The following is a 27,074-nucleotide window of genomic DNA, read 5'->3' on the forward strand; positions in this document are numbered from 1 at the left end:
TTTTGCAGTACTGGAGCTTGAACTCAAGGCCTACACCTTGAGCCACTCCACCAGCACTTTTTTGGGTTGGGTATTTTTGAGATAGGGTCTTGTGAACTATTTGCCCGGGCTGGCTTTGAACCACGATCCTCCTGATCTCTGCCTCCTGAGTAGCTGGGATTACAGACTTGAGCCACTGGCACCCAGCTCTAATGCATTTCTTATTGAGTGTTAGACTCTCAAGCTCTTAGAGATACACACTGATATAGGAGAAAGGGAGAATATGAAGGAGTAAATAATGAACTTACTGGCTCATTTAGCCAAGTAGCAGAGAGGACTGGTATTACTCTGCTCTCAAGACAGACCCAGGGTCTCCAACACCAGAAGTGCTGCTGTGTCTCTGTGCCTGTGCCTTACTCTCTGTCACTTGCCTCTGCTTTACTTTCTATTGAGGCTTTATTTTCTCCTATGGTAAAATGGTTTCCTGTGTTTGATGAAGAGTCAAGTTCTGCCACAAGAAAGCAAAGGAAGGGGACTCTTTCCAGCCCTGGGTGGAAAAAAAACTCATGGAAGGATTCCAATTGAGTCATGTGCTCATAGCTGGACTAATCACTGTGGCCAGAGGAGTAGGGGTGCAGTGATTGGCTTATCTGGACTTAGGGTCAAGTTTGGATCTCTTCAAAGGAGAATGCAGTTCTCCCAATAACAGTGTTTGATGGTTTGGTGTCTCTCTTCAGAGACCTGGGAGACCAGATGTTGGTTCTTTAAGAAAATTTCTTTTTTTTGGTGGGACTGGTGTTGAACTTCAGGGCTTCACTTTTACGAATCAAGTACTATACTGCTTAAGCCACACCTCCAGTCCTTTTGGCTCTGATTATTTTGGAGATGGGAGTCTCAAGAACTATTTGTCTGGGCTGGCCTCAAACTGTGACCCTCTCTATTTCAGCCTCCCAAGTAGCTAGTATTACAGGCGTGAGTCACTGGTGCTCAGCTTAAGAGTTCTTGACCAGTGTCTTGTCTGTTCCCTCCTTCCCAAGGCACGTGGCTTTGTAGCTGCAGTAGATGAGCGACTCCGAAGTCAGCTGTTCTTCGCTTGGAGCGGGTTTTCTGAGGGCACAGGCTCATCCTCCAACACCCCAGAGGAAACGGATGATGTTGACAATTCCAGTCTGGACACCTCTTCTTCCTCCTCTGTGAGGGGAGCCCCCTCTATAGAGGCTGCCTCCCCATCTGTCCTCACAGAGAGTGAAGCAGGAAGGCTGTCGACCAGGTGGGGAGTTGAGGCCGATTCTTGCTCTGTGGCCTGTGCAGGCCCACAGCCTCCTCAGGATGGTAAGCACTCGAGGTCCAGGTGTTTAAAGGGTGCTCATGTGTGTGACCCAAAGTGGACCTGTCATTTCTTCCTTCATCGTCCTCATTCACTTTTTCGTGTAGTTATTCAGCCATTCTCTGACCAGCCCATTGCACAAAGAGGAACAAGGAGTCATCCTTGATACGAGCCTCTCCTCCCTGCCCCTCGTGTCCAGTCGGTCACCCAGTCCTAGCCAGTTGCCTCCTAAGTCTGTCACCTCCTTCTCTGCATTGTTCCCCTTGTGTGGGCTACTGCCCTTTTTTTTTTGGGACAACTGCACAGTCTCCCCTAGCTTCTTTGAGTCACTCTTGTCCCTCTCTCATAAGTTTTTCCTCCAGGGGCCAGCAAGAGTAGTTTTTATTTATGTATTTGTGTATGCATTTTTTGCAGTGCTGAGGATGGAACCCAGGGCTTCACACATACTAGCCAAGTGATCTCTCACTGAGCCATACTCTAGCCGAAAATGTTTTTTAAAAAACACAATGCATGACACCCTTGTTTAAAGTCCCCTGCGCACTTAGAGAAGAGTGAGAACTCTTTCCTGAGACCAATAAGGCCTGTGAGGTCCTTCCCTGTCTGCCTCTTCCTTTTGGCAAGCCACTTATCTAAAGAGACTTTTCATCACTGCCACTCAGGTCCAAATATGCCAGGCTTCCTTCTGAAATTGACACAAGGAAGCCCTTTTCAATGGAGTGCCCCTGCCCCCTAGTAACTGGCTCACTGAGGGTCTTGGCTCTGACCACTCCTACTCCTATGGAGAGGAGAGAAGGAGGAGAGGAAGGCTGGAAGTACTGACTCCAGTTCTCCCCGGCCTTTGAAGGAGCATGGGCACCCTCTCCTCCTGGGAAGGTAGGACAAGTTGTAGGCTTCCCTGCCAAGGCAGAAGCCAAGAACCTGTTTCTTGCACCTGGGGCCTGCTTTGGAAACTTCATTTAAGTGAGACTGACCAAGTGTGACTTTCAAAGAATTATGATAGTAACTTTTGTTCAAGTTGCACTTTTTACTTTCTGTTGAACATCAGCTAGAGAAACTTCTTGGAAAATTGAGATCAATGAAGCCAAAAGGAAATTGATGGAGGACATCCTGCTCTACAAAGAGGAGAAACTGGACAGCATTGAGCTTTTTGGCCCCTGATGACTGGAACACAGCTGAGGACCTTTGTCCTCAATTGGAAAGACACTGTACAATCCAGGAAAAGGTCTGAGGCAGAATTCAAGGACTGGCAAGACACACAAACCAAACATGAGCTTTCCTTGATGAAGGGGAAGGAAAGTTCCATTACACCAGAGTGAATTAGGGTAGAAGGGACCTCAGCTGTTATAGACACAAAAGTCCAGGAAGTGTTCTTCCTGTCTGGGACTTGTTAGTCAGAGAGTGAAATGGAACGCCTGGTACCTGGGACCAGGATGTGGGTGGTTTTGTGGTTCTGGGGAACCTGTGATGACAACTACACTCAAGGAGGTACTGTTGCCCCAGCAGCTCTCACCCCTGAACGACTGACCGATCAATTCCGCAACGCCAGTGACATCTTCCAAAGTTAAGATCTGTGTGTCATAACTGCCAACAGCCACCTACAAAATTCCATGCTCTGAGATTTTAAACTTGTGTCCCAATGCAGTTCTCAGCTTACCTCTCAAGGTCTCAAGCTTTATAACTGCCATATACCTGCACAGGACTCTTTAGGCTTTCCACTGCTTCTGTCACTAATCTTGCAACGTACGGATATTTATTAGTTGTCTCCTCAGCACTTTTTTCCTCCCGTCCCGCAAGTTCTGGTGTTTTTAATGGAATCTTTGAGAATATGTGTTATTTATGGCTTGATGAAGAATCTGATTCTGCTAATTAAGTCAGTAATTTAATTTCTGGGACTTCAGTTTCCTTGTAAGATTACCATGCTCATTCTCCCTGCTACAACTGTTGGGAGGAACAGGTGCAGTGGCTACAGAAGCACTTTGAAAATCCACTTGTCCTGCTTTATGAAGTAAATAAAAAAGGTATTAAATGTGTATTTTTGTCATGTAGTTAATGTTTATGCAATGGTTATATTTTTGGAAAATCATGTTGCAAATCTTTTTGTGAAACAAATGCTATTTTTAATTCTTTAGGAGAAATTTAAAATAATTCTACTCTAGTGATTTTTCTGTAAAAATAAAACTGTAAAGCCAACAGTTTTTTTTTTTTTTTTTTTTTGAGGATTGGGGTTTGAACTCAGGGCTTTGTGCTTGTAAAGCAGGGGCTTGCAAAGCAGAGGCTCTACTTCTTGAGCCACACCTCCAGTCCATTTTGCTTAGGTTATTTTGGAAACGGGGCCTTGAAAACTGTCTGCTGAGCCTGGCCTCCAATTGTGATTGTCCTGATCTCAGCCTCCCAAAGTAGCTAGATTACAGATGTAAGCCACCAGTGCCAATTCCAACAGATTTATCTTGTCATTACTTCTATATAAAGATGAATTTGTTCAGGGAAGGTGCTCAATTTACCATGTTCTCAACTTAGGGTGGATTTAATCAGCTGTAACCCCACTGTAAGTGGGGGAGTACTGATAAACCAGTTCCTCCATGGATATTGAGCTTGTTTTCATTCTTTGCTTTCAGTCTTGGGGTTTGAACTCAGAGCTTTGTGCTTGCTAGACAGGTGCTCTACTACTTGAACAAATCCCTAGCCCCTTTTTTGGTTATTTTTCAGGTAGGGTCTCAAGTTTTTGCCAGGCCGCCCTCAGACCTCAATTGGGATCACAGATGCCAATGCCTGTCTTGAGATGGGATCTTGCTTGCTAACCTTTTTTCCCTGGCTGGCCTTGAACCTTGTTCCTCCTGATCTCAGCTTCCTGAGGACCTGTGATTACTGGTCCAGCAGAAGTGAGGTGTTTTTGTTTTTGTTCATTTTGGCGGTACTGGAGATTGAACTCATGGCCTACCACAGGGTAGGCAAGCGCTGTACCACTTGAGCCACGCCCCAGTCCTCACTGGTATTTTTTGCCAGACGGATGGATATTCTACATATTTGGGTAGTCTCCATTTGGGGTTTGTAATCCCGTCCGCGGACGCCCCCTACCAGCACAGAGGTCTGCTTTGAGCAACTGCCACCTGACCGCAGCTTCGCGCTTTTCGGGCCCACGTGAGCGGCTCCGCCCCGTCTGGCTTCTAACCAATGGACGAGCTTCGTATGGCGTAGGGACCGGCCTCCAAGTTGCCTAACCAATAGGCGAGCTCCGTCTTACCCAGAGTCCCGCCCCTTGCCGATTCGAGCAATGGGCGCTCTGAGTGCGGAGCAGGCTCCGCCCTCTGTGGGCCGTGGGCCGCGGGCCGCAGGGCTAGTTCAGCTGGGCGGGCGCAGCGGAGGCGGAGGCCGGCTTGGCCAGTGGAAGAGGGCGGGCGGCGAGCTGGCTGCTGGGTGGGACGGCCCGGCGTGGGGACGACGGGGCGGCGTGCTGGCTGCTGGGTGGGACGGCCTGGCGTGGGGACGACGGGGCGGCGTCTGGGCTGCGGCGGCAGGAAGGGCAGGGGCGGGCGGGGCAGAGGCTGTGTCGCGGCGGCGGGCCGGGGTGCCGCCGGCTCCCGGGGGACGGCGGGGGCCTCCTTCGACCCGGGGCGGGTCGGCTGCGCCGTGGGAGCTGGGCGGGCTACCGCGGGGGTGGGGGTGGGGGTGGGGGTCCGGGTCCCGCCCTACCCTTGGGCCCGCCCTCAGCAGCCCGCGCTTCTGGAGCGCGCCCGGCCAAGGGCTGCGGTTCCGGCCGCCATGTGTGGACCTTCAGGCGTGTTTGGAAGCGCGTTGACATCTGTGAAGGGCTTTGTGTTGCAAACTGTATCGAAGCGCTGAGCAGTCCCGGAAGCGCTTTGGCGTCTCCGAGGTAGCGCGGTGCAAAGAGAAGCGCTTGGTGATCTCGGAAGTAACGCTGTGGATGGGGAAGCCCAGCCCGAAGCCGTCAGTGGATCTCTGACCGCCGCGATTTCTCCGAAGCGCTTTGCATCTCCGAAACGCTGAGAACTGTGATGGGCAGTGGAAAGAAGAGGGAAAGGTCAGTGAGGCCAGTGCCTGGCTCTGACCTTCTGGCTTCGCGGAGGCCGGGGTGGCGGGGGAGGATGGAGTGGAAATCCATGCTCCTTTTACCTTGCAGGTGCCCATGGCGTCGGAGCGGCGCAAGGTCAAGTACCACTGGAGCGGCGCTTTGGAAGGGTGTCCCAGCAAGCGCAGCTGCCCCCGGGAGCCCGGTGATGTGGCCCCCTCCAAACGCCCAGCTCGTGGCTCTGCGTCGCGTCCTCCAGGGGCCAGCAGCCCCAAGCGCCTGAATGCCCCGCAGGAGGACGATGAGGCTTGCACGCCGAGGTTGTCCTGGAGCTCCTCCCGCCGCAGAAATTCGTCGTCGTCGTCCTCCTCCCACTCCTCGGGCCCAGGTGTGGGCGGGGCGGCCTCCCAAGGCTGCCTGATCCGGAGCACCCGGGGGTTTCTTTCGTCCAAGGGATCCAACCCCTCCCTAGAAGAAATGGCTTCTTTAGAGGAGGAAGCCTGCAGCCTTAAGGTAGGTGCTGCAAAGCCTTGCAATCAGGGAGGCCCTTTGCACGTGGCTTGAGAGGTTGGAGGTGGGGATTTTGGTGGGAGGAGATTTAAGAAAAATACCGTGTTTTTGTAGGTCTCTGGGGTCTTCCCTACCTGCTCCACCTAAATGTGTAGGTCCAGGCATTTGGAAGGGGGGTGGCCTAAAGCTCAGTAGAGAGCTATTTTCACACTTGGTGGCACTTGGGAGTTACTTGGAAAGCTTTAAAATACTTGTGCCTGCCTCCCACCCCAGAGAAACTGACTTCAGTGGGCTGAGTTGTAGACGGGACTTCCAGATTTTACTTGCTTCCCAGTAATTGTGAGTTTTTAGCGAGGCTGGAGAACCACTGCAGCAGCGGGGGGGAATTGTAGGTATTTTAGTTGGTCGGTTTAAGGAACTGTAGCTTTTTTTTTTTTTTTTTTTTGGTGGAGCTGGGGTTCGAGCTCAGAGTTTTGGGCTTGCAAAGCAGGTGCTCTACCACCTGAGCCACACTTCCATTTCATTTTGCTCTGGTTATTTTAGAGATGGAGGTCTCATGAACTGTTTACCCCCCCAATCCTCTTGATCTCAGCCAAAGATTACAGTCATGAGCCACCAGTGTCTTGCACATTAGTGGTTTTTTGTTTGTTTTTGGCAGTAGCAGGGTATTGAATGCAAGGTATCTAGCTTACTAGGCAGGCATTTCTACCATTTGAGCTCTTGGCTAACCTGCCTGCCCCCCCACTTTTTTTTTTTTTGAAGTTAACCTAAGTTTAGTTCTGCAGTGGAAACACAGTGTTTCCTAAATCTGTGGGGAAGACTGAAGAGTGCTTCACAAAGTAGGTCCTTTTCATCCACTGGTTCAGTCAGGCCTGAACATCTGTTTGCTGAGGACCTAGTTGGTGCCAGGCAGTCAGTGTTCTAGTAATTCTCCTAGTGGGTTTGCTTTCTGGGTTTTGGAGCTCCAGCATGTGTGGCGTGGAGGAAAGGTCTTACCTGGGGTGAGATGGGCTCCCTCTAGAGAAAGTTATTTTCCTGAAGTGATTAAAAAAACATGCCCAGAGAAAAGTAGACTTTTTTGTTTTAAACCTTTCCTGGTGGTTTTGTATGTGGAACTGAAGCATGAGGCTGCAATTGGCTGTTTATCCTGAGGAGTCCTTTGACTAAGTGGGCCTCAGGTTTTTTTGTTGTGGACCTCACAGTCTCATTTCCTGTGGGTGCATTTTTTTTTTTTAATTCACAAGTAATGGTGAATTGGAAAACTGTCCTGGCATAAGAATACTGAATATGATTCAAGTGTAAATTAGGTAAATATGGGTGTTTGCTGATACGACTTAATCTTGTCATTAACTTGTCCAAGTGGACGTGGGTACCGTGTGTCAGAAAATATCAGTTGATTACATTTATCTTGGTTTTACTTAAGTGCTATATTTCAGGTCCAGGCTGTTTTGCTAATTGAAATTTAGGACTTGAGGGTGTGGCTTCTAATCTGAATGGGTCTAATCCTAGCCTGGACCCACCTTTCTCTCTTTTTTTTTTTTTTGTTTTTGATTTGTTTTGTCTTTTAAATTTTTTTGTTTTTGTGGCGGTGGGATTTGAACTCAGGGCCTACACCTTGAGCCATTCCACCTGCTCTTTTTTGTGAAGGGTTTTTTCGAGATAAGGTCTCATGAACTGTTCACTCAGGCTGGCTTCAAACCTTGATTCTTCTGATGTCTACCACCTGGGTAGCTAGGATTACACATGTGATTCCACCTTTCTCTTAATAAGGTCATTGGGACCTTATTTGGCACAACTCAGTTTAGTAGTTTGCAAAAGAACCTGAGGGTGTGTGTGTGTGCCAAGCATTCTTTGAGATCTTGCAGCCACTAGACAGCTTCTAAGAAGTGTATTATATAGTGAAATAGATGGGGAGGTAGTCACATGACTTTGTGGTGGTATGATGGGGCAGAGCCCAAAGTAGGTGGTGGAAAGTTAGCTAGGGGCATATTGCAGCAAGATTTTAGTAGCTAAGGGAATTTGGTTTGTACTGTAAGGAACTTAGGAGTATATTCTAAATGATTAGAAAGTTTCTACAGGGTTCTCTACACAGCAGAGGCACATTGGTGTTTAGAAAGGTTACTCCTGTGAAATGAGCATGCTGTGTGAGGATATAGATATTGCCAATTTGTCTTTTAGCACTGCTAAGGTTTCTCCCCTAGTGTGTTTGAAAGCAAGGCATTGTCCTGGTCTCTTTTTGGTGACTTACAGAATGTCTCTTTACCCTCAGCGTGCTTGCTCTGCAAGCGTGCAGGAACTTGTCTAGTGAGTCCCAAGTCCTGTGAACAAGCTGAGGGGCCCTGACAAAAACAGCATATTCTCCCAGGGTCTTCCAAGGTGGCCTTGACAGCCACTGCCTTGTCACCTACCTGCCTATTCTGTGTCTTCACTGCAGACCGGCATGTGCACATTGGCTTTGAGTGCCTCCACCTTCAACACAGCTCTCAGTGCTGGGACATAGAATATTCAGAAGGGAAGATACTTGAGCAAATTTAGTTTTTCAGTGTTAGCAATGGAACCCAGGGTCTGGGCATGCGAGGCAAGTGCTCAGCTGGTGAGCTACACCTCCAGCCACTGGATATTTTAGAATCATAGAAGTTCCTGCTGCCCTACCTCATTTTGTTCCCTTGCTACTTCCAGGACAGTTGTTGGAGAGGTTTTCTTAAATTCTAGTATTAACTAATTATCTTAGTTTACTTATTTATTTATTTTTGTTGGCGGGGAGGGTCTCGGGAGTTGAACTCAGGACCTCATGCTTTGCAAGGTAGGCACTCTACCACTTGAGGCATGCCTCCAGCCACCTTATTTTTTTACTGAAATGTTTTTTTTGTTTTTGTTTTGTCTTTTTTTGGTGCTGGGGATTGAACCCAGGGCCTTGCTCATGCTAGGCAAATGCTCTACCACTGAGTTACATCCCAGCCCAAGTTTTTTTAACTGACACATTTATTTGTATATTTGTGGGGTACAATGTGACATTTAAGTGCATATATACAGTACATATGATAAGATCAGGGTAATTAGCATACCCATTGCCTCAGACATTAATCATTTCCTTGTGTTGAGTGTATTCAAAATCCTCTTTACTAGTGGTTTTGAAATACATAGTTACTGCCTAGTTACTGCATATATACAGTACATATGATCAGATCAGGATAATTAGCATACCCAATTTCTCAGACATTAATCATTTCCTTGTGTTGAGTGTATTCAAAATCCTCTTTACTAGTGGTTTTGAAATACACAGTTACTGCCCTAGGATCTCTTGAACTATTTGCCGGAACTGGCTTGGGACTGGCTTCGAACCTCGATCCTCCTGAGTAGCTAGGACTCTCTCTTTTTTTTAAGCTCTGTTGTTTTGCAGCCTCTGTTTATTTAACTAGTCCCCTATTGACTGGCATTCTTGGAGTAGATTTCTCAGTAGAGGAAAAAGGTTATTAAGCTTGGTGTGGAGTTCTTTTTCTGAGTGTATTTACTTTTGAGAGGAATTTAATACAAATGAGTTAGAAGTACATATTGTAGGGGTGGAGAATGCCTTGGGTAGTAAGTCCAAATCACAGCTGGGAGGTTTGGAATTCCACTGCTTTTGTAAAGGCTTGAGGGGGAGCTCTTATGGGATGTTCTTACCCCATGCTGGGACTATAATGGATCTGAGTTCCACAGTAAATTAATATTGCAGACACGTAATCTAGCTTTTCCCCTGTGAATGCCTAGAGTGAGTGGGTGCAGAAGAGAAAGGAAGATGTGTCTCTAAGGATGTGGGAGAGTGGCAGGAGGGTAGCTAGCATGTCTTAATGGATCCTGGTACTGTTTTTGGGAGAGTAATCCTTTCAAATCCAAAGGGAAAGAAAAGTTTTGCAGAGAACTTTAAGGAAGCTGGGAGTATAGTGGGAAGAATTTACCTAGGACTTGGGAGATTGGAGACTATAGGAGATTGAAATTCCTTGGGCTGACCCTTCCCTTCACTGAGTCTTTAGGTTTGCTTGACTCTTGTTCGTGGGACTGGGCTAGTTTCCTCCATTGTGAAGACTTTGAGTTGCTATTTTGTCTGTGTGTTGTGAAGTGTGTGGTGGTCTTGGCTTTCTGGAAGTTTTTGGTCTAGTGTAACAGATCATCCTTTCCTGCTGAAGTAAGTGAACTGTGTGATGAGCCTGAGAAGATGTTAAGAAATGGCAACAACTCAGTCCCTTTTATGGTGGCCCTTTTCAGTGGTGCAGGATAAAACCACTGTCCTTAGAACATCTTTTCTTAGTCTCAGACACTTTGCCTTGTACTCATGAGACAGTCACTAATTTGTCATTTGCCAGGTGCTCCATGTGTGAAATTGTTCGTAGAATAACCTTTTCAAAATATTTTTTTTTTCCTTCCAGGTTGATTCCAAAGATAGTTCTCGTAACTCCACAAGCTCTGAATTTGCAGCTGAAGCTGAGGGTCAGAATGATGCTATGGAGGAACCAAACAAGGTTCAGAAAAGGAAGCGGGATAGGCTTCGAGACCAAGGTTCCACAGTGATCTACCTGAAGGCAATCCAGGGCATTCTGGGGAAGTCGATGCCCAACAGGAAGGGGGAGGCTGCCAACGCTAGGGTGAAGCCAAGCCCAGGAGAGCGTCCCAGCAGAGAAGGACCAGTCAAGAGTGTGGAAGAACCAGCCAGGAGTATTGAAGGACCAGTTAGGAGTGTCACTGTCACTGCTCCTCAGGAGGAGAAGGAGTCATCTCCAGAGGTCAGGGTGGAGGAGGAAAAGCCCGAATTAGACAGGAGCAACTTCTGCGACAGAAGAGTGGTCATAGAACCTCAGGAGAAACTCAGTGAGGAGCCACTTGGTGACCGACGGACAGTTATTGACAATCCCTCTCCACTCCTAGAATTTCTCGATGACTCTGACTCTCATTTAGATGTCCAAAAGGTAAGTAAAGTACACATGAAGCATTTGGGGTTTTAGTTCTCTTGATTAAATGTGTTTTCATTTGATCTTTCTAATTTAACATCATTTAGATGTTATTTTCTTGCTGTGCTTGGACTCAAATAAGGGTCTCACACATGCTGGGCAGTTGCTCTACCATTGAGCCATACCTGTCTCCTAAATGTTATTAATTAAAAGCAGTTAGTTTACTTAACCAAGAAAGAAACAGGTTCATGGTTCTATTCCATTATTCCTTTTAGAGTTCATTAATACACCTTACTTCAGTGTTCCTTTTGTTTGTTTTTGTGAATTACCTTCATATTTCCAAGTAATTTGTACTGTTTATTGATTATTCAGTTTAGACATCTATAGATTTCCTGCTCAGGGTGATGGGAATTTAGTTCTCTACACTTCCTTTAGTAGCTAGTTATCTACACTACAGCCTCCTCATGTCATTTTAATACAATTTGGGGTTGAGTCTGTTTCAGATTTATTATTGTATTCATAGCTGAGTTGCATAGTATACTGTGATTACATTATTACTTTTTTTTTTTTTTTTTTTTTGGTGAGACTGGGATTTGAACTAACAGCTTCAAGTTTGCAAAGCAGGTACTTCTAATGCTTGAGCCACACCTCCAGCCCATTTTGCTCTGGTTACTTTAGAGATGGGGGGCTTGTGAATTATTTGCCTGGGCTGGCCTTGAACCTCTGTCCTCCTGATCTTAGTTTTCTTCTGATTTTTTTTTTTTTCCTTTGGTGATATGAGGGATTGAACCCAGGACTTTAAATGTGGTAGGCAAGTACTCTGCCACTTGAGCCACACCCCCAGTCCTTTTGTTTTTATTATCTTTGGCTAACTTTCCCAGATCTGTTCTCCAACCTCTATTTTCCTGCTTTCCACCTCCCTGCTAGCTGGGATTATGGGCCAGCTTCCATGCTCGGCTTTTCTTCTGATTTCTTTATAATAAATGCTTGTTTCTGTCTTTATGGTAGCACTTTTCTTAGATATCTTGGGTATCCATATCCATTCATATTTACAAGATGAAACACTAAAAAGCTGTGTGCTTGCATGGACTGACTAGTTGGTAGACTATGCCATGGAGTGATGACATGGTGCAATTTTGTGGGATCCCCAGCTGAACCTGTAGCTCTATCTTTAGCTGCTCAGTTTTTCCTGGGAGAAAGAATTCATTGAGGAGGCCCATACCTGACTGCTGCAGTTCTGGGAGTCAGGCTGAGGAGGTACCTGGATTTCACGGTCCAGTAGGTATCTCTTGTCCCTGACTATTCCACGATCCCTGTGGTCCATCTTTCCCAAACTTGAACCTTCTGCCTGTTGCTGGGTGGAGAAAAGGCAGACCCACCTACATGGGATAAGAGTCAGAACCCAGGGATCTAACTTCATAGTCTGCCAACTAATTCTCCTATTTATCTCTCTCAACTTCACCTTCATTTTGAGGGGTGTGGCACTTTTAACTCCTAGTCTTCTCAGGTCCTGTAGTCTGTTTCTGGCATTTTCTTACTGCAAGCTTAAGTTTGTCCATCTATGATCTGTTTAGCCAATAATTGACCATCTGTCTGCTCCCTCCTCTTCTTTCTCCTCCCTCTGCCGCCTTCTTTTTTCCCTTCTCCCCTTCCCTCTTAATCTCACACAGGATCTTGCTGTGTTGCCCAGGCTGACCTGAAACTCAACAGTCCTCTTGCCTCAGCTTCCTGAATGCTGGGTTTATAGGTGTGCACCACCATGCCTGGCCCCATCTGTCTGTTTTGTACTACCCAATTTTTATTTAGTTTGCTTTGCTCTTTCCTCTGTAGCTTTCTCATTATAGCTTTATGCCTTCTCAATTCCATTTCCTATAATTTTAGAAGGGTTTATTTGTGGGGGGTTACAAAAACCACATGTGCTATATATATCTGGAAGTCCTACATAATGTTTTGTAATTTTTTTTTTTAAACTAAATATATATAGTGGCTGTGTGTCTTTGTCTAATGTACACCATCATCTTGTTTGACTGCCTAGGATTCCAGATAGAGATGAACTTTCTAAAATTAAGCCCAACTCCTATTGGTCAGACTGGGTATTTAGATTGTGTTGGGTAAATGGTGAGTTAGTGTGAGTGTTGGGGTCAAAGCATTTGGTTTCCAGATCCTGGTCCCACTACCAGAATTAAGATCTTGAGTGCCCAGTTTCTTCCTGTATGTAAAATGGGATTGTTCTTCAGATGTTATTACAGTTAAAAAAAATTAATGTAGGGCTTGGCATTTTCTGTAAAGAGCCATCTGGTTATTTTAGGTTTTGTGGACTATATCCAGCTCTGTTGCAGTTGTTTAATTCCGCATGAAAGTAGACAGAAACATACAAAAGTGTGCTCTAATAAAACTTTTATTTTTACCAACAGGTTGTGCATTGGGTTCTTTAAATTTTAAATATGGGCTTTAAATTTTACATAAAGGCAATCTTTTCTGTTTGTTTGTTTTTTGAGACAGTCTCCCTATGTAGCCCACCAGGCTTGCTTCAAATTCACCATCCTCTTGCCTCAGCCTTCCTAGTGCTGTGATTACATGTGTGCCCCCTCACCCAGCTATGTGCATTTTTGAAATTGTTTTTTTACCTCACTCTGCCATTCCCCCCCCCACTTTCATATTTCATTAACCAGACTCTTTCAGGTATCTTTAATATGTCACTAAAGTTTTTTTTTTTTTTTTTTTTTTTTTTGGTAGTATTGCTGTATGGATTCAGGGCTTTTGTACTTGCTGGTTATTCTGGAGACAAAGTCTTATTTTTCTCTCCCAGGCCCATCTGGACTGTGATCCTCCTATTTTATGCTTTTAATCATTGTTGGGATGACAGGTGCTTCCACCTCACCCACAGAGATGGTGTCTTGTGCACTTTTTGCCCAGCTGCAATCCTCCCAATCTCAGCCTCCCAAGTGCCTAAGATTACAGGCATGAGCCACCATTGCCCTGCTAGAGTTACTTTTTGAGTCATCTGATGTGATTTCTAGAACGTCCCTAAATGAGAGAATCTGAGTTGAGAGGTTTTGGATGAATCCTGGTAATTATTATTGTTATTTTTGTTAAAGAAATGTCCTGGGTGATGGGACATATTTGGGGTATATACAGAGTGACATTACCTGCCCTTTCATCTGAGTTGGAATTTTATGTTTAACTCCTACTCTTTAACTTTTTTTAATGGTGAATTTAAAACATGTATGTAGTATACCCATGGACCCCTCACTTATCAACTCCCTGCTAGGTAGATGCACTGGCGTCTGTTTCCGTTCTCTCTTTACAAATTACTTTGAGGCAAATCTTAGTGACCATATCATTTTCATCCATTAAGGTATAGAACCTATGGAATAACAGCAACAACAAAATACCCCAAAACCAGAAACAGAATCTTAACACGCAGACTCACAGTCCTTGATCTCATCAGTTATCCAGGGAAACCAATTTCCTTTTTCATTTTGGTTTGAAACAGGATCCAAATAAAAACCATGTATAGTAATTTCTATATAAGGCAAGAACTTTAGTCTGTATGGATTCTTCCTTTGCCCAGTCCTCCACCCCCCAAGATGCTGTGATTTGTGGAAGCATCAGGATCACTTGTCCTGTAGAGTTTCCTGCAACTGAGATTTTACTGACAAGAGGGAGCATGTTTAGAATCTGTAGAATGTTGTTCATGAAGGTTTTGTCCCAAGTTGCAAATAGCTGTTCCCACCACATTTGAGGCAATCTGAATTTCCTTTTTTCCTGGAAGTGCTTTTTGGATGGCCATAATGTGACCACTTCTAATTATTCTTTAGGTCATTTCCTCCCTACCTCTCTATTGCTATGGAAATACATCAGGTGCCCACTTGAGCCTCCATTTTTTGAGTAAATGTATTTCCATAGCTCAAAAAATAAAAGGCATCTAGTGAAATGCAGCTTTCCAGTTCTGTTTTGCCCTGTTCTTTCACCTGGGTAACCACTGTTAGAAGTTTCTTGTATTTTCCCAGTGTATCTTTAACCATATTGTAATTTAAAAAGTGATTGTAGAAAACAGAAACCAATCCTAAAAGGGTATATTAAAAGTGACACCCAACACTTTGAAGTGAGGTCATAACCTTGGGGATGATTATTAAATTTTGTACATTGCTTTATCTCCCTATCCCCTTTAAAAAAATAAACTTAGGAATCAAAATGGGATCATTTGTCTTCCACAAACAAAAGCGTACATGTTGTAGGCTACTTTTGATTTGTAAGGATCTAAAGATAAAGTGATGCTTTGTTTTCTGAGGAATAATTTTTGGGGCAAAAACTTTAGTCACCTAGATGTGGTGGTACAGACCTGTAATCGCAGCACTTGGGAACTTGAAGCAGGAGGATTTTGAGTTCAAGGACAGCCTGGGCTATGTTACATAGACCTAGTCTCAAAAAACCAGGACAGAAACTCCTATCTAACTTACAGACAGGTGCAAAAAATAAATCCTCTTTTGCAACCTAGGATTCATTGTACAGTATGAATTTTGATGCATATAAGAAAGAATATGGTGAAAGAAAAAAGACCTACCTGTATTTGGGCATTGTCAGTCAGTCTACATTAGATTAACTTCTGTTTTTGGGGGGAAAAAAAAAAGTCAAATATATCTTTACATAAGAACATCTGTTTTTTTCTTTTTTTTTTTGTGGTACTGAGGTTTGAACTCAGGCCTATACCTTGAGCCACTCCACCAGCCCTTTTTTGTAATGGTATTTTTTTTTTTTTTTTTTTTTTGAGGTAGGGTCTCATTAAGTATTTGTGTGGGCTTGTGTCGAACTGTGGTCCTCCTGATTACAGGCATGAGTCACCCAGCTAAGAACATTTCTAAGATGATAAGTTTATAATACAAATGGTAGAATATTATGTACTATTATATATATATATATATATATTTTTTTTTTTTTTGGTGCTGTGTATGGAATTTGAACTCAGGGCTCGTCACTTCGTAGATAAATACTATATACTGCTTGAGCCATGTCTCCAGCCCTTTTTGCTCTGGTTATTTTGGAGATAAGAGTCTTGCTTTTTGCCCAGGCTGTCCTGGATCTCAATTCTCCTATTTTAGGCTTCCTGCTGTAGCTGGGATGAAAGGCGCACCACTGCCTCTGGCCTTCTCTGTGGAGATGGGATCTTGTGAGCTGTTTTTTTTTTTTTTGTCTACGCTGGCCTCACACTGTGACCCTCCTATTTTAGCCTCCGAGTAGTTAGGTTTATAGGCATGAGCCATTGGTGCCCATTTTATAACACCTTCATGTCATGTATATAAAAAGCAGTATAGCAAAGATGTTAATTGTATTAGTATATATAAGAGACACTTCAGCTTTCAGATGTATTTGCATAAAAGTAGATTGGTGAATATGGTATGTCTCACTGAAAAATTCAGCGGGAAAGACTTGTCAAGCTCAGGCAAGACCATAGTTCTTCATTGTCTGGGTTGATGGAAATTTTCTGTTACGTGCAATCTAGTTTTTGTTTGACATTGTTTTTCCTTATAGGTTAATATTTTTAATTTCCAACATATTCAAAGGAAATAGAATAGTGTAATGAATTCCCAGGTACCCATAACCCAGCTTTAGGAATTCAGATCAAACTTTAAACATGTTGCAATTCAAGTTTTTTTGCTTATTTATTTATTTATTTATTTGGGTGCTGGGAATGGAACCCAGGGCCTCTCACATGCGTAGTACTTGCTCTGCTACTGAGCCATACCCCCCAGCCCCGGTCTTGCATTTTAGAAAATATATATATATATTTTTTGTCTTGGATTGAACCCATGGCCTCACGCAAGCTAGGCAAGTACTGTACCACTGAGCTATGTCCCAGGCCTAGGAAAGATCTTGTTTGGATATTTTCTTTCTTTCTTTTTTTTCTTTTTTATTGAGACAGGCTCTCACTGTGTAGCTTAGGCTGGCTTTAAATTTACTATGTAGCCTAGACTGGCCTCAAACTTGTCATCCTCCTGCCTCAGTCTTGTGAGTGTTGAGGTTATAGGCATGCATCAGCATGCCTGGTTTTGTTTGGCCTTTTCTGTTATTCAGTAAAACAGTAGCAGGAAAGTAGCACTGGAGGCTTGACTTAAGTGGTAAAGTGCCTGCCTAGCAAGTGTGAAGCCTCGGGTTCAAATCCCAGGTGTGAAATGGGATTGCTATAATTTTTTGTTGTCAGTATTTATTTCCTTTTGGAGTCTAGATAGAGGTGTGGAGAATTAGTATAGACAACAGAAGCACATTTTCTATTCCATGTTAAGAAGGTAACCAATTTATCTTTAATGTTCTTTCCTGGTGACTGTTACATGAGTTATATTTGCTTATAGATTATTAAAAGAGCTTTGTAAGGTCTCTTGCTGAATCTGTGGCACTGGTGGATGTAGATGGCTTTGTTAACAAGAATTGCTGGCACTGAAGTAAAGTTTTTGCATCAGTTGATGTCTGTTCACTGTGCTCAAAATTGTCTGCATCAAAATTACATGGAGATTTCAGCACAGACTCTTTGGCCCTGTTGAGGGCCTGTTAGTCACAGTAATTTAGGGTGGAAGTGAGTCTTGGAAATCTGCTTTTAAAATGCTCCCCAGTTGGTGATGCTATGAAGTTGCATTCAGAAACCGTTGTACCATTTATTCTACAGTTCAGCAAGTATTTGTGTTTGTGAGCACTTACCGTTTGCCAGGCCCCCGTTCCATGTGTTTGGGAGACTGAGGAAAACTCCTGTCCCTGCAGAGCTTGTGTTCTTTCAGGGTTAAATGGCTTTCCTGTAAGGTATGGCGGCTCTGGTAACCACTGTAATAGAGTGACTTACACTGACTTCTTATTTTGTTTTCTGTTTTGTGAGTCAGGAATTTGAAAGAGTCTGGACTGGGCAGTCTTGCTTAGAACTGTCACATGCTTTTATTCAGATATTGATGAGGGTTGCAGTCATTCGGCTCAGCTCGGCTGGGCTGGGCTGGGCTGGGCTGGGCTGGGCTGGATGTCTAAAATGCTCACTAGTATGGCCAACAGCTAATGCTGATGTCAGCTCAACTGGGCTATGGGCCAATCCACCTACACCTGTGTGTGACCTCCCTGGCTAGGTGCTCTGACTAGCTACATGGAGCTGGACTTCTCTCAGTGAGAGAAGACTGAGAGCCCCAGATGGAATCTCCAAGGCTCTTCTGACCAAGCCTTGAGTGGACACATTGTCACTTCAGCATTTTGTCTGTTACAAGTGAGCCACTAGTGACCCAGACTAAAGAGGGTGGGGGTTGCAGACCCCACCTCTTAGTGTAGAGTAGTGTCAAATAATTGGGGTACACATTTTACAATTGCAACAGTGGTTGTGGTTTTTTGTTTCAAATCCCCAGTATGAACTATCTTCTGGAGAGCTGTTCTCTCAAGAGACGAGCACAGTGATAGTGTCTCCTTCAGGCATTGTGACACTGTGACCACAGGTTTATTCACTGAACCTAATGTGAACTGTTACAGCTGGAACCTTGATTGCTTCTGGAAATTGTAAGGCAATCAGGTGAAAGGTGAGCTTATGAGCCACTGGAAAACCTTCAGCATGGCCAGAAAAACAAGCTAGAATTGATGTTTTGCTGATGCCTGAGTGTATTAGCCAGTTTCCTGTTGCTAAGAACACAGTTCTGGACAAGTTGAAAGAGGTTTACATTGGCTTATGCTTCTGATCTAAGATCAGGGGTCTGAATCTGGTGACACTGCTGGCAGTGTCCTGAGGTGGGGTGCAGCATCACACAGTGAGGATAGGGAGTTTGAGGGTGTGTACCATATTCTGGTTTCCCTCTTAGTAAACCATAATGCTAGTCATGAGGGCTCCATCCTGATCACCCTGAGGCCTTTATCTAATCCTAATTGCCTCCCCACTTTCAAGCCCAGATTAAGTTTGCACCTTTTTTATTATTGTTGTCGGGAGTGGGGTTTGAACTTTCCAAAGTCTTCACACTTGGAAAGAAGGTGCTCTGCTGCTTGAGTCACACCTCCAGTCCATTTTCCTCTGTTATTTTGGGGATGGCGTCTTGAGAACTGTTAGCTTGGGCTGGCCGCGAACATTGATCCTCCATATCTCAGCCTCCCAAGTAGCTTGGATTACAGGTGTGAGTCACCTGGGTGCCTGGCAAGTTTGCACATTCTTAATATCTCATACTAGGGATTAAGCGCCAGCATACATTCTGGAGGGGACAGACCATTTTCTCACTACAGCGTGGTGTGTAGTTTTCACATGGGAAGGCTCAACTACTGCTATTTTTTTCTTTTCTGCAGCATAAAGACAGGGAGGTGGTGATTGAGCACCCCTCTTCAGGAAGCGATTGGTCCGATGTCGATGAGCTGTCCACTGTGAGATTCTCTCAGGAGGAGCCTGTCTCGCTCAAATACTCGGCAGTTCCAGAGCCTTCTTCCTTCCCCACTGACTATGTTATGTATCCTCCTCATCTGTACAGTAGTCCCTGGTGTGACTATGCCAGCTGCTGGACCAGTAGCCCCAAGACTCCTGGCTATCCCTCTGTGGGCAGCAGCAACCATGATACAGCACAGGCTGGGAAGAGCAGCCAGAGCCACCCGAGTGGTTTTTCTCCCAAGTCCACATTGAGCTCCCAGAGCACCTCCAGAGATCTGGAGGCTGCCCAGGAAGGCAGATCACAGAATTCTCGTTCATTTCATTTCTCCAGAAGCTCAGAGGAAGGGGAGGTGAAAGAGAAAAGGACATTCCGAGAGGAGACACCACCTCGCCCCTGTGGAGTAAATGTATCTAGCTCCCTGCCAAGGAGCCACCGGGAACTGAGCCTAGAGGAGGGCTTCATTGATACCCACTGTCACTTGGACATGCTCTATTCCAAGTTGTCTTTCAAAGGGACCTTTACAAAGTTCAGAAAAATTTACAGCAGCTCTTTCCCTAAGGAGTTTCAGGGCTGCATCTCAGATTTCTGTGATCCTCGGACACTGACAGATGGCCTGTGGGAGGAGCTCCTGAAAGAAGATCTGGTTTGGGGGGCCTTTGGCTGTCACCCTCATTTTGCACGTTACTATAGTGAGAGTCAAGAAAGAAACCTTTTGCAAGCCTTAAGGCATCCCAAGGCTGTGGCATTTGGGGAAATGGGTCTGGATTACTCTTACAAGTGCACCACACCTGTCCCAGAGCAGCACAAGGTAATGAATGAGACTTTCCTTAGTTTGCTTGTGGTTAAATTTATTTCTATAGTTGTTAAAATCTTCTGTGTTTTTGGAACTAAAGAATTTAAAATTCATAAAAATTTCTTAGATCTTGTCCTGGTCCTCTGTATAGTATCCAACAAATACTTCTACTTTCTTCTCTTCTTCCTGGCGGTACTGGGATTGAATTTGGGGCCTTGGGCTTGGTAGGCAGGTGATCTACCACTTCAGCCATTCTACCAGTCTTGTTTTGTATTTTGAGTATTTTGGAGACAGGGTCTCGCAAACTATTTGCCTGGGGCTGGTTTCTAGCCGAGATCCTCCTGATCTCTGCCTCCTGAATAGCTAGGATTACAGGCGTGAGCCACTGGTGCCCAGTGGCAATAGTGTTCTTGACACAATCTAAAGTTTGACACCCAAGTGGAGTGAATGGTTGTGACTGGCAACTGCCCTGTTGGACAGCATCCCTTTAAAAGTAGAGTGATTAGCAAGCTAGATGTGTTCTGCTGAATGTTTTATCTGGTGAAGGGAAGAAGAACCCATGGAAGGACAATGCCTGGCCATGTTTCTAGGGGTCATATTTGACTCATAAGAGAAAGAGCGTGAGGATTGGTGGTGCACATGCTCAGTGGTAGAGCACATGCTTAGCATGCATGAGGCCCTGGGGTTCTGAGTTTGATCCCCAGGAAAAAACAGTAAAAAGAGAAAACAAAAAACAACAATACAGTTCTGTTACCTAATATTGTGTAGAAGAATTGGAAAATAGAGAAAGAATAAAAAATCGGGGGGAAAATGAGTAGTTTTCCTTATCTTGCCACCCAGAGGAAACCACTTAACTTTTTCCTTGTTTGTGGACTTTAACTATTTAACTTCCAAGGATTAAGTCCTAGATATTCTCTGTGTAAGTTGCACTTATTCAAACTACATGTTTAATTAGAATCCCTTTGGTTCAAAAGGCAGGAAAAATGGTGGGTCCTTCCCCCCTTGGCTGATTGAACTCTGGCTGAATCTGTCTCTATTTGTGTTTGACTAGAATTAATTATTGAGGGCAGAAATGCCTGGTGTGCCCCTAGGGGAAATGAATTAAGCCTGGAATCCCTAGATACAGTGGATCATCTGGGAACCAGAGTTTGTGCAAGCCCAAGAGTAATTATGCTGGGTAAATAACTTACATGCACTTCATTGCTGTTCCTTTTCAGCTGGAAAGGATAAATTCTGTAGATAGCTTTAGTATAGCCGTAGTTCCTACATGCTAGTGAATTATTTTTTCTTAACTTTTTTTGGGGGGGTTCTGGGGTTTGAATTCAGGGCTTCACACTTGCAAAGCAGGTGCTTTGCTGCCTGAGCCGCACTTTTACTTCCTTTCTTAATGGTTTTAAAATTTGGATGTGTTTTAAAACAATTATATATATTGTCTCTTCAAAAGTTTCAAGAGACAGTTGGTGGGTTTTAGAATTAACCTGTCAGAATCAAGGAAATGTGTGTTATATGTATGTCAACCCAGTCCCCTGAAGCTAGTGATGGAACCTAGGGCCTTGGGCCTGCTAGGTAAGTATGCCATCACTGAGCTACTCCTCAACCCTGTATGTGGTTTTTTTTTTTTTTTTTTAAAGGATCTAGGAAATTTAAAAAAATAATAGTGTTTGAATTTTTTTCCATTTGTAAAAATTTTTCCATTAACTATACTTTGATAAGTATATATTTTAAACAGCTGTATAATAATCCACCTTGTATTAGTTTAATTAACTACTGGGTGGAATGATTTCTTCAGAGGCAATAATTAAAAGGTAGTGTTAGAATTTCTTAGAACCTCCTGCCTCTGTGGGGGCCACAGGAGAAGGACGCTGAACACCAGCAGGTGCAGTGGGTGGTAGCCTGAGTGGTTGCACTGGCTGCTTCTTAAGAGGGTACACAGTAAACTGTGGTTATTACTCCTTTATGTAGTTTAAACAGAAAGAATTGGAGATAGCAGGAGTGCCTTCTGAACTGGGTATTTCAGAGATAACAGAATTCTGAAGTGCCACTAGCCAGCTGATGTTGTCCTTTTTATCTTCTCCCAGGTATTTGAGAGACAGCTGCAGCTGGCTGTGTCTTTAAAGAAGCCCTTGGTCATCCATTGCCGAGAAGCTGATGAAGATCTACTGGACATCATGAAAAAATTTGTGCCCTCTGACTACAAGATCCATAGGTTAGGAGGCTGCCTCTTCAGTGGGCAAATGATGTTAGGATAGTAGCTGGAGACATAAAAGCAGTAAGGAGAACGATGATGTTGTCTTTGCACTGGGGTTGAACTTAGACTCATACTTGCTAGACAGGTGTGCTACCACTTGAGCCACTCCACCAGCCCTGTTTTGTGTTGGGTGTTTTTGAGATAGAGGCTCATGAACTATTTGCCCCTGAGTAGCTAGAATTACAGGCATGAGCCACGGATGCCAGCTTGTCTTGTCTTTTTTTTTTCTTGAGGCCTCTCTGGGATTCACACTCATTATAATGTTTTTATAAACTGTCTTTTGTAAAGAACTAAGTAGAACCATATGAAACTTCTGGCACTTGACCATTATTTGTATATAAAGTGATGACTTCATATGGCACATAGTTTGAACAAGAAGGTGCTTTCCCTTCTTAGAAATGAGGACCATGAGCCAGGCTCTGGTAGCTCACGCCTGTAATCCTAGGAACTCAGGAGGCACATATCAGGAGGAGCGTGATTTGAAATCAGCCTGGGCAAATAGTTCATGAGACCCTATCTCAATAATACCCATCACATAAAAAAGGCTGTTGGAGTGGCTCAAGGTGTGGGCTGAGTTCAAGCCCAAGTACTGCAAAAAAAAAAAAAAGAAAGCAATAAGGACTATGAGTCTTGATGGAGATGCTACTATGGGTCCAGTGGATTAACACACACAACCCCTGAGAGCACCTGAAAAGTCCTTGCTTGCTTTCATTTTCTTTTTTTTTAAATATGCAAGCTCCTTTACCCCAGTTAGCATTAGATGTGTTTTACCTAAGTGGCACCTAGGGGTTTGGTAGCTTCCTTGACTCCTACCACATGCATGCACTGGGTCTTGGCCTGACTGGGGTTCCCCTGGAGGACAGACTGTTCGCTGTTGGCTTCCATGTGCAGCAGGAACCCTTTAGTTCCTGCTAGAACTAAAGGGCCAGAGGGGTCAGAGGTGATGCTGGAGTTGGCTCCTCAAAGAGGGGCAAGAGTGCTTAACTGAAAAAAGCAGGGAGGCCAGAACCCAAATGACATCAGATGGCAGCAAGGGGGTGTGACTGTCAGGTTACCATGCTGCTGTCTTTGGGGTACAAAGCAGACAGTGGAGGCGCACACACTGGATCTGAGGTGCATTTACTTGTCAATTCTGAGTTTTGCATTGCTTTACTGTGGGCAGACTTTTAGCTTGACCAGGGCTAAGATGGCCCAAAAAGGTGTTGTGACTGGAGGAACCCTCAGTTCCTGGATGGGTTGACAGTATAGTATACATTGCCCCAAGAACATGAACAGCTGCCATTTAAGAAGAAAATTTCACCTGTAGTCCTTTTCCCAATATTTTTTCCTCTCATTTTCCCTCCCTCCCTCTCCTTTATTCTTTTTTTTGTATTTTGAGACAGGGTCTTGGCTGTGTAGTCTAGGCCAGACTAAAACTCACGATCCTCCTACCTCAGCCTCCCGAATGCTGGGGTACAATCATGCACCACCACAACCGGCTTTTCCCAGTATTTTCATTTGTTTGTTTCCTCCAGTGCATTTGATTACACAGGCATAATTTTTATGTTCTGTGGTTAACCTTGGGAGGGCCAGTTTTAAGCTCTTGCTTCCTGCTACGTGCCCCTCCATCTTTGTGCTGTTGCTGTGTGTTCTTCGTGGTGGTCATGTCCAGTGGCTGTACGATGCTACATACTATGGGAAGGCTGGGGGCACTACTGTCCTCATGCCAGTTTAAGTCTTGCTGTGTTGGCACCACTATTTGTGCTTGCTGTGGAGTCCTTTCCTTGGATGCAGACTTCCGATTGCTGGAGCTCACTAAGGGGGGCTGTTGGGGACTGCTGTAGAGGGCACTTGATACAGTCCTAACCTGGACTCTCTCATAGGCACTGCTTCACCGGCAGCTACCCGGTCATTGAGCCCCTGTTGAAGTACTTTCCCAACATGTCGGTGGGCTTCACGGCAGTGCTCACGTACTCCTCCGCCTGGGAGGCCCGCGATGCACTGAAACAGATCCCATTGGAGAGGATCATTGTGGAAACAGATGCTCCCTACTTCCTCCCTCGCCAGGTAGGGGTGTCTTCAGATTGAGTTGAGGCACTGAGTAGAGGGGGTGGTGTGGGTGGGCACCCATGCAAGGTTGGCAGGGCCCAAGCCCCAGGATCTTCCAGGACCCACCCTGGTGTGCGGTTGTCTCCTTGTTGTTGCTCTGCAGAGCCAAAAGTCAAGGGGGCTAGAAGCTGAAGGGTAACCACTCTCTTCCAGGCAGTGCAAAGCCCTACCCTGTAGAGGGTAGTCCACGGAAGCGTGGGACCCTGCTCACCCAGAGCCCCCCATGACTAGGACTCTCCCTGCACCTGCAGGTAAAGGGGTCTCTACAGGACAGCCCCAAAGAGGTCCTTGCTGGGGAAGGGATGGGGGGACTTCTGTGTTACATATAGCTGTGTGCACAGAAGACAGCGATGGCCTGAATGCTTGCTGTCTTCCAGGTTCCCAAAAGCCTTTGCCAGTATGCCCACCCGGGCCTAGCCTTGCACACAGTTCGAGAGATCGCCAGGGTGAAGGAGGAGCCACTCTCCCACACACTGGCCATCCTTCGAGAGAACACCAGTCGCCTCTACAGTCTCTGAGCAGGAGTCTGCTGGAAAAGGTCGTAAGAGTCACTTACGTGTTTCTTACAAGTCAGACCTCCACGGCTTTGTGTTTTCTTAATCTAGAGAATGTAAACTTACTGTGAGCATTACGCCTGATTTTGTCTTGAGTGAACTTGGCTTAGAACTTTCTTTTCTCTTCCAAATCCTCCAGGGCGACCGGCGGCCTGACAGATCACAGGCTGAGTTCCAAATGCCCACGTCCAAGGTCAAGGATGTGTTGCAGAGCCTGTCAGGACAGAGCAACCAGGACAGGATGTTGTCCTTGGAACGTTGTCACAGACTTCAGCTTCAGGCGGGTGGGTGGGAGTGGGGGGTTTGGGAGGGGGGTGCAGTGGAGTGGACGTGGGGTGAGGAATAGGGGATTGCCTGGAAGAGCATCAGGGTTTTCCCTGCTGGCCACAGTACTACAGGGCAGTCAGTGAGCAAGGAGTGGATAGAAGGCTGTGACAAGTTTGCCAGTCCAAATCCCTGCTCTTAGCTTTGTTTCTGAGCAGTCTGTGAATAAAGTCCCCTCCTTGTCTGAGCACATGTGAGTGTGTCACTCAGTTCCTGCCTCAGTTCTTAGCAGGAGCTCCCAATGGGCAATCTGCTGGGAAGCCTACTGCAGACCCAGTGCAGAGGTTGGTTTTCTTGCAGTCAGTGCAGTTGTTTTTTCCTACCCTGGATAACCCTGTGTTTATGTCACTGATCCTGGGTCACCCCAGCGTTGTCACAAGCAGGAGAACTTCAGCTGCTGGTCTCATTAGTTCTGCCATCAGTGTGGTGGAGGTGTGCGGAAGGGTGCTGGTGGTCCAGGGACATCCTGTCTGTGGAGATCCGGGACTGAGAAAAGAGGCCTTGGGGATGAGGATCTTGGAGAAGGTACTTCCTGCTCACTGATGTTGAGTGGGGACACGGATGAGTTTCTTCTCCAGCAGAAGTTGCTTGCTGGTCAGGAATTGGGGTTCCAGCATCCCTTGGCTCCATTTTTTTCTCCCTTCTCCTGAAACACTGGACCTGAACGAATCCTCCCATTTCATCCTGTGTTAACCATCTCTTGTGTGTCCCACCAAGTTGACATTCTCTACAGCTTGCCAGGGCAGCTCAGCCATGTTTTGTTTCCTATGCAGAGCAAGCAAGCCTGGTGTGACAGACCCTTTCCTGCCCCTCCCGGGCATCTCCCTGGCCTTGGCCTCTTCTGTGTCCTGTCTCTGTGCTTTAGAAGAGAGAGCCTCCCCTTTGGCTTTTGTGCAGCTATGTTGTCTCAAGTTGGGAGTTCACTCTGCTTCCTTGTCAAGTGTCTATAGATCCTTAAGGTTGCAGTGGTCAAGGCTTCAGTATGAGGAGACTCCTGTACTTAGTCCAATAGAACCTTCACCCTGATCTGCAGTGAGTCAGGCTACCCTGGTGTGTCTTTTGAAGGCTTAAATTATAAAGCCCAATACTTAGGATGAATTCTTCTAGGTGTTTTTGGAAGACACATTTAAATCTTACAAACTAAGATAAAATAGGTTGATTCTTTTCTGGAATTTCCATTTTACCCCTGGACACAGTAACTGGCCTGGGAGATAGGCCTTCATCACCGTCCATTTCCTGTGTCGGCTGTTTTTGGTCTGTGTCTCAAACTTGCCAGTGTGGAGAAACCAGGGGACTTGATCTGCTTGGAAGATGTAGGGGATTGCTAAGTATGTCAGCACATTTTATTGTCCCTCAGCTGACTCACAGTGTAGACACCTCCTCTACAATAAGTCCTGTAAGTCAGTCCTGCCTGCATGTGAGACTCTCGGTTTTGCACTTGGGGATTACAGGTGATGGCTACACAGTGGCTTCCAGCGTATGCAGCCCTCTGCCAAGGAAAAGTACAAGGTTCTATCTGTTTGCTTTGCTCTTTAGAACAAAGACTGTGCCCACATCTCATTGTGTGGGCATGAGAACCAGGCGGCAGTGTTTTTGAGTGTTTTTTTTTTGGATGGTTGATTTGATTGTCCTTGCTATGCTGCCAGGATGCCTCTGTATCTCTCCCTCTTTCTGAAAATAAAAAAATGGATCCTCTAGCCATCTCTGTGCTTGCCATGTCTGTATGGATTCTTGGAGTAACACTGTGGACTGGGCTGGTTGTTGGCCAGTTTTTGTAACCTGGGGATCTTAATGTCTAGAAATACCCTCAAGTACTGTGGCTCTCGCTGTAAGGCTGCAAAAATACACAGTGCCATCTGAAGAGTTATGCCTTGGAGCACTGCCATTCATGCCACCACCTGTAAACTCAGCTCTGCTGCTACTGCTCAGCCTT

The 27,074-nt window shown here is 45.3% G+C and overlaps 2 protein-coding genes and 1 pseudogene across 4 annotated transcripts in view; all 3 read left to right on the forward strand.

The window, feature by feature from the left end:
* Irak2 (interleukin 1 receptor associated kinase 2) overlaps positions 1-3,336 on the forward strand; it is a 51,437-nt gene extending 48,101 nt beyond the window's left edge. The window contains exons 12-13 of one of the 2 annotated variants that reach the window (XM_020167576.2): positions 1,017-1,311; positions 2,352-3,336. In XM_020167576.2, the coding sequence (XP_020023165.2) occupies positions 1,017-1,311; positions 2,352-2,464 (408 nt within the window). In that variant the 3' untranslated portion in view covers positions 2,465-3,336. Of the gene's footprint in view, positions 1-1,016 lie in introns of both variants that reach the window. The other variant, XM_020167575.2, reaches the window with a different exon arrangement.
* Positions 3,337-4,953: 1,617 nt separating this feature from the next.
* On the forward strand, positions 4,954-25,105 carry Tatdn2 (TatD DNase domain containing 2). 2 transcript variants are annotated; one of them, XR_002212669.2, is made up of 8 exons: positions 4,954-5,345; positions 5,445-5,846; positions 10,250-10,786; positions 19,058-19,942; positions 22,006-22,133; positions 24,038-24,221; positions 24,417-24,514; positions 24,641-24,776. XR_002212669.2 is itself a non-coding variant. In XM_020167579.2 (8 exons), the coding sequence occupies exons 2-7, from the start codon at positions 5,451-5,453 to the stop codon at positions 24,779-24,781; spliced, it is 2,271 nt and encodes a 756-aa protein (XP_020023168.1). In that variant the 5' UTR covers positions 4,956-5,345; positions 5,445-5,450; the 3' UTR covers positions 24,782-24,801; positions 24,957-25,105. The 2 variants fall into 2 exon arrangements, 1 of the variants encoding a protein (XP_020023168.1); XM_020167579.2 differs by lacking the exon at positions 24,417-24,514 and adding an exon at positions 24,957-25,105 and having other exon boundaries at positions 4,956-5,345; positions 24,641-24,801.
* LOC141413237 (small nucleolar RNA SNORA40) lies at positions 15,214-15,315 on the forward strand (annotated as a pseudogene).
* Positions 25,106-27,074: the final 1,969 nt, after the last annotated feature.

The sequence above is a fragment of the Castor canadensis genome, chromosome 10 (assembly GCF_047511655.1).
Source record: "Castor canadensis chromosome 10, mCasCan1.hap1v2, whole genome shotgun sequence".
In the NCBI taxonomy this organism is placed as follows: domain Eukaryota; kingdom Metazoa; phylum Chordata; class Mammalia; order Rodentia; family Castoridae; genus Castor; species Castor canadensis.

Excerpts from the sequence above, each read along its gene's own strand:
- Tatdn2 (XM_020167579.2), top strand. The coding sequence starts at position 5,451 with ATGGCGTCGGAGCGGCGCAAGGTCAAGTACCACTGGAGCGGCGCTTTG. Across the intron at positions 5,847-10,249 it reads AGGAAGCCTGCAGCCTTAAG|GTTGATTCCAAAGATAGTTC; the intron begins GTAGGTGCTGCA and ends TTTTCCTTCCAG. Across the intron at positions 22,134-24,037 it reads TCTGACTACAAGATCCATAG|GCACTGCTTCACCGGCAGCT; the intron begins GTTAGGAGGCTG and ends ACTCTCTCATAG.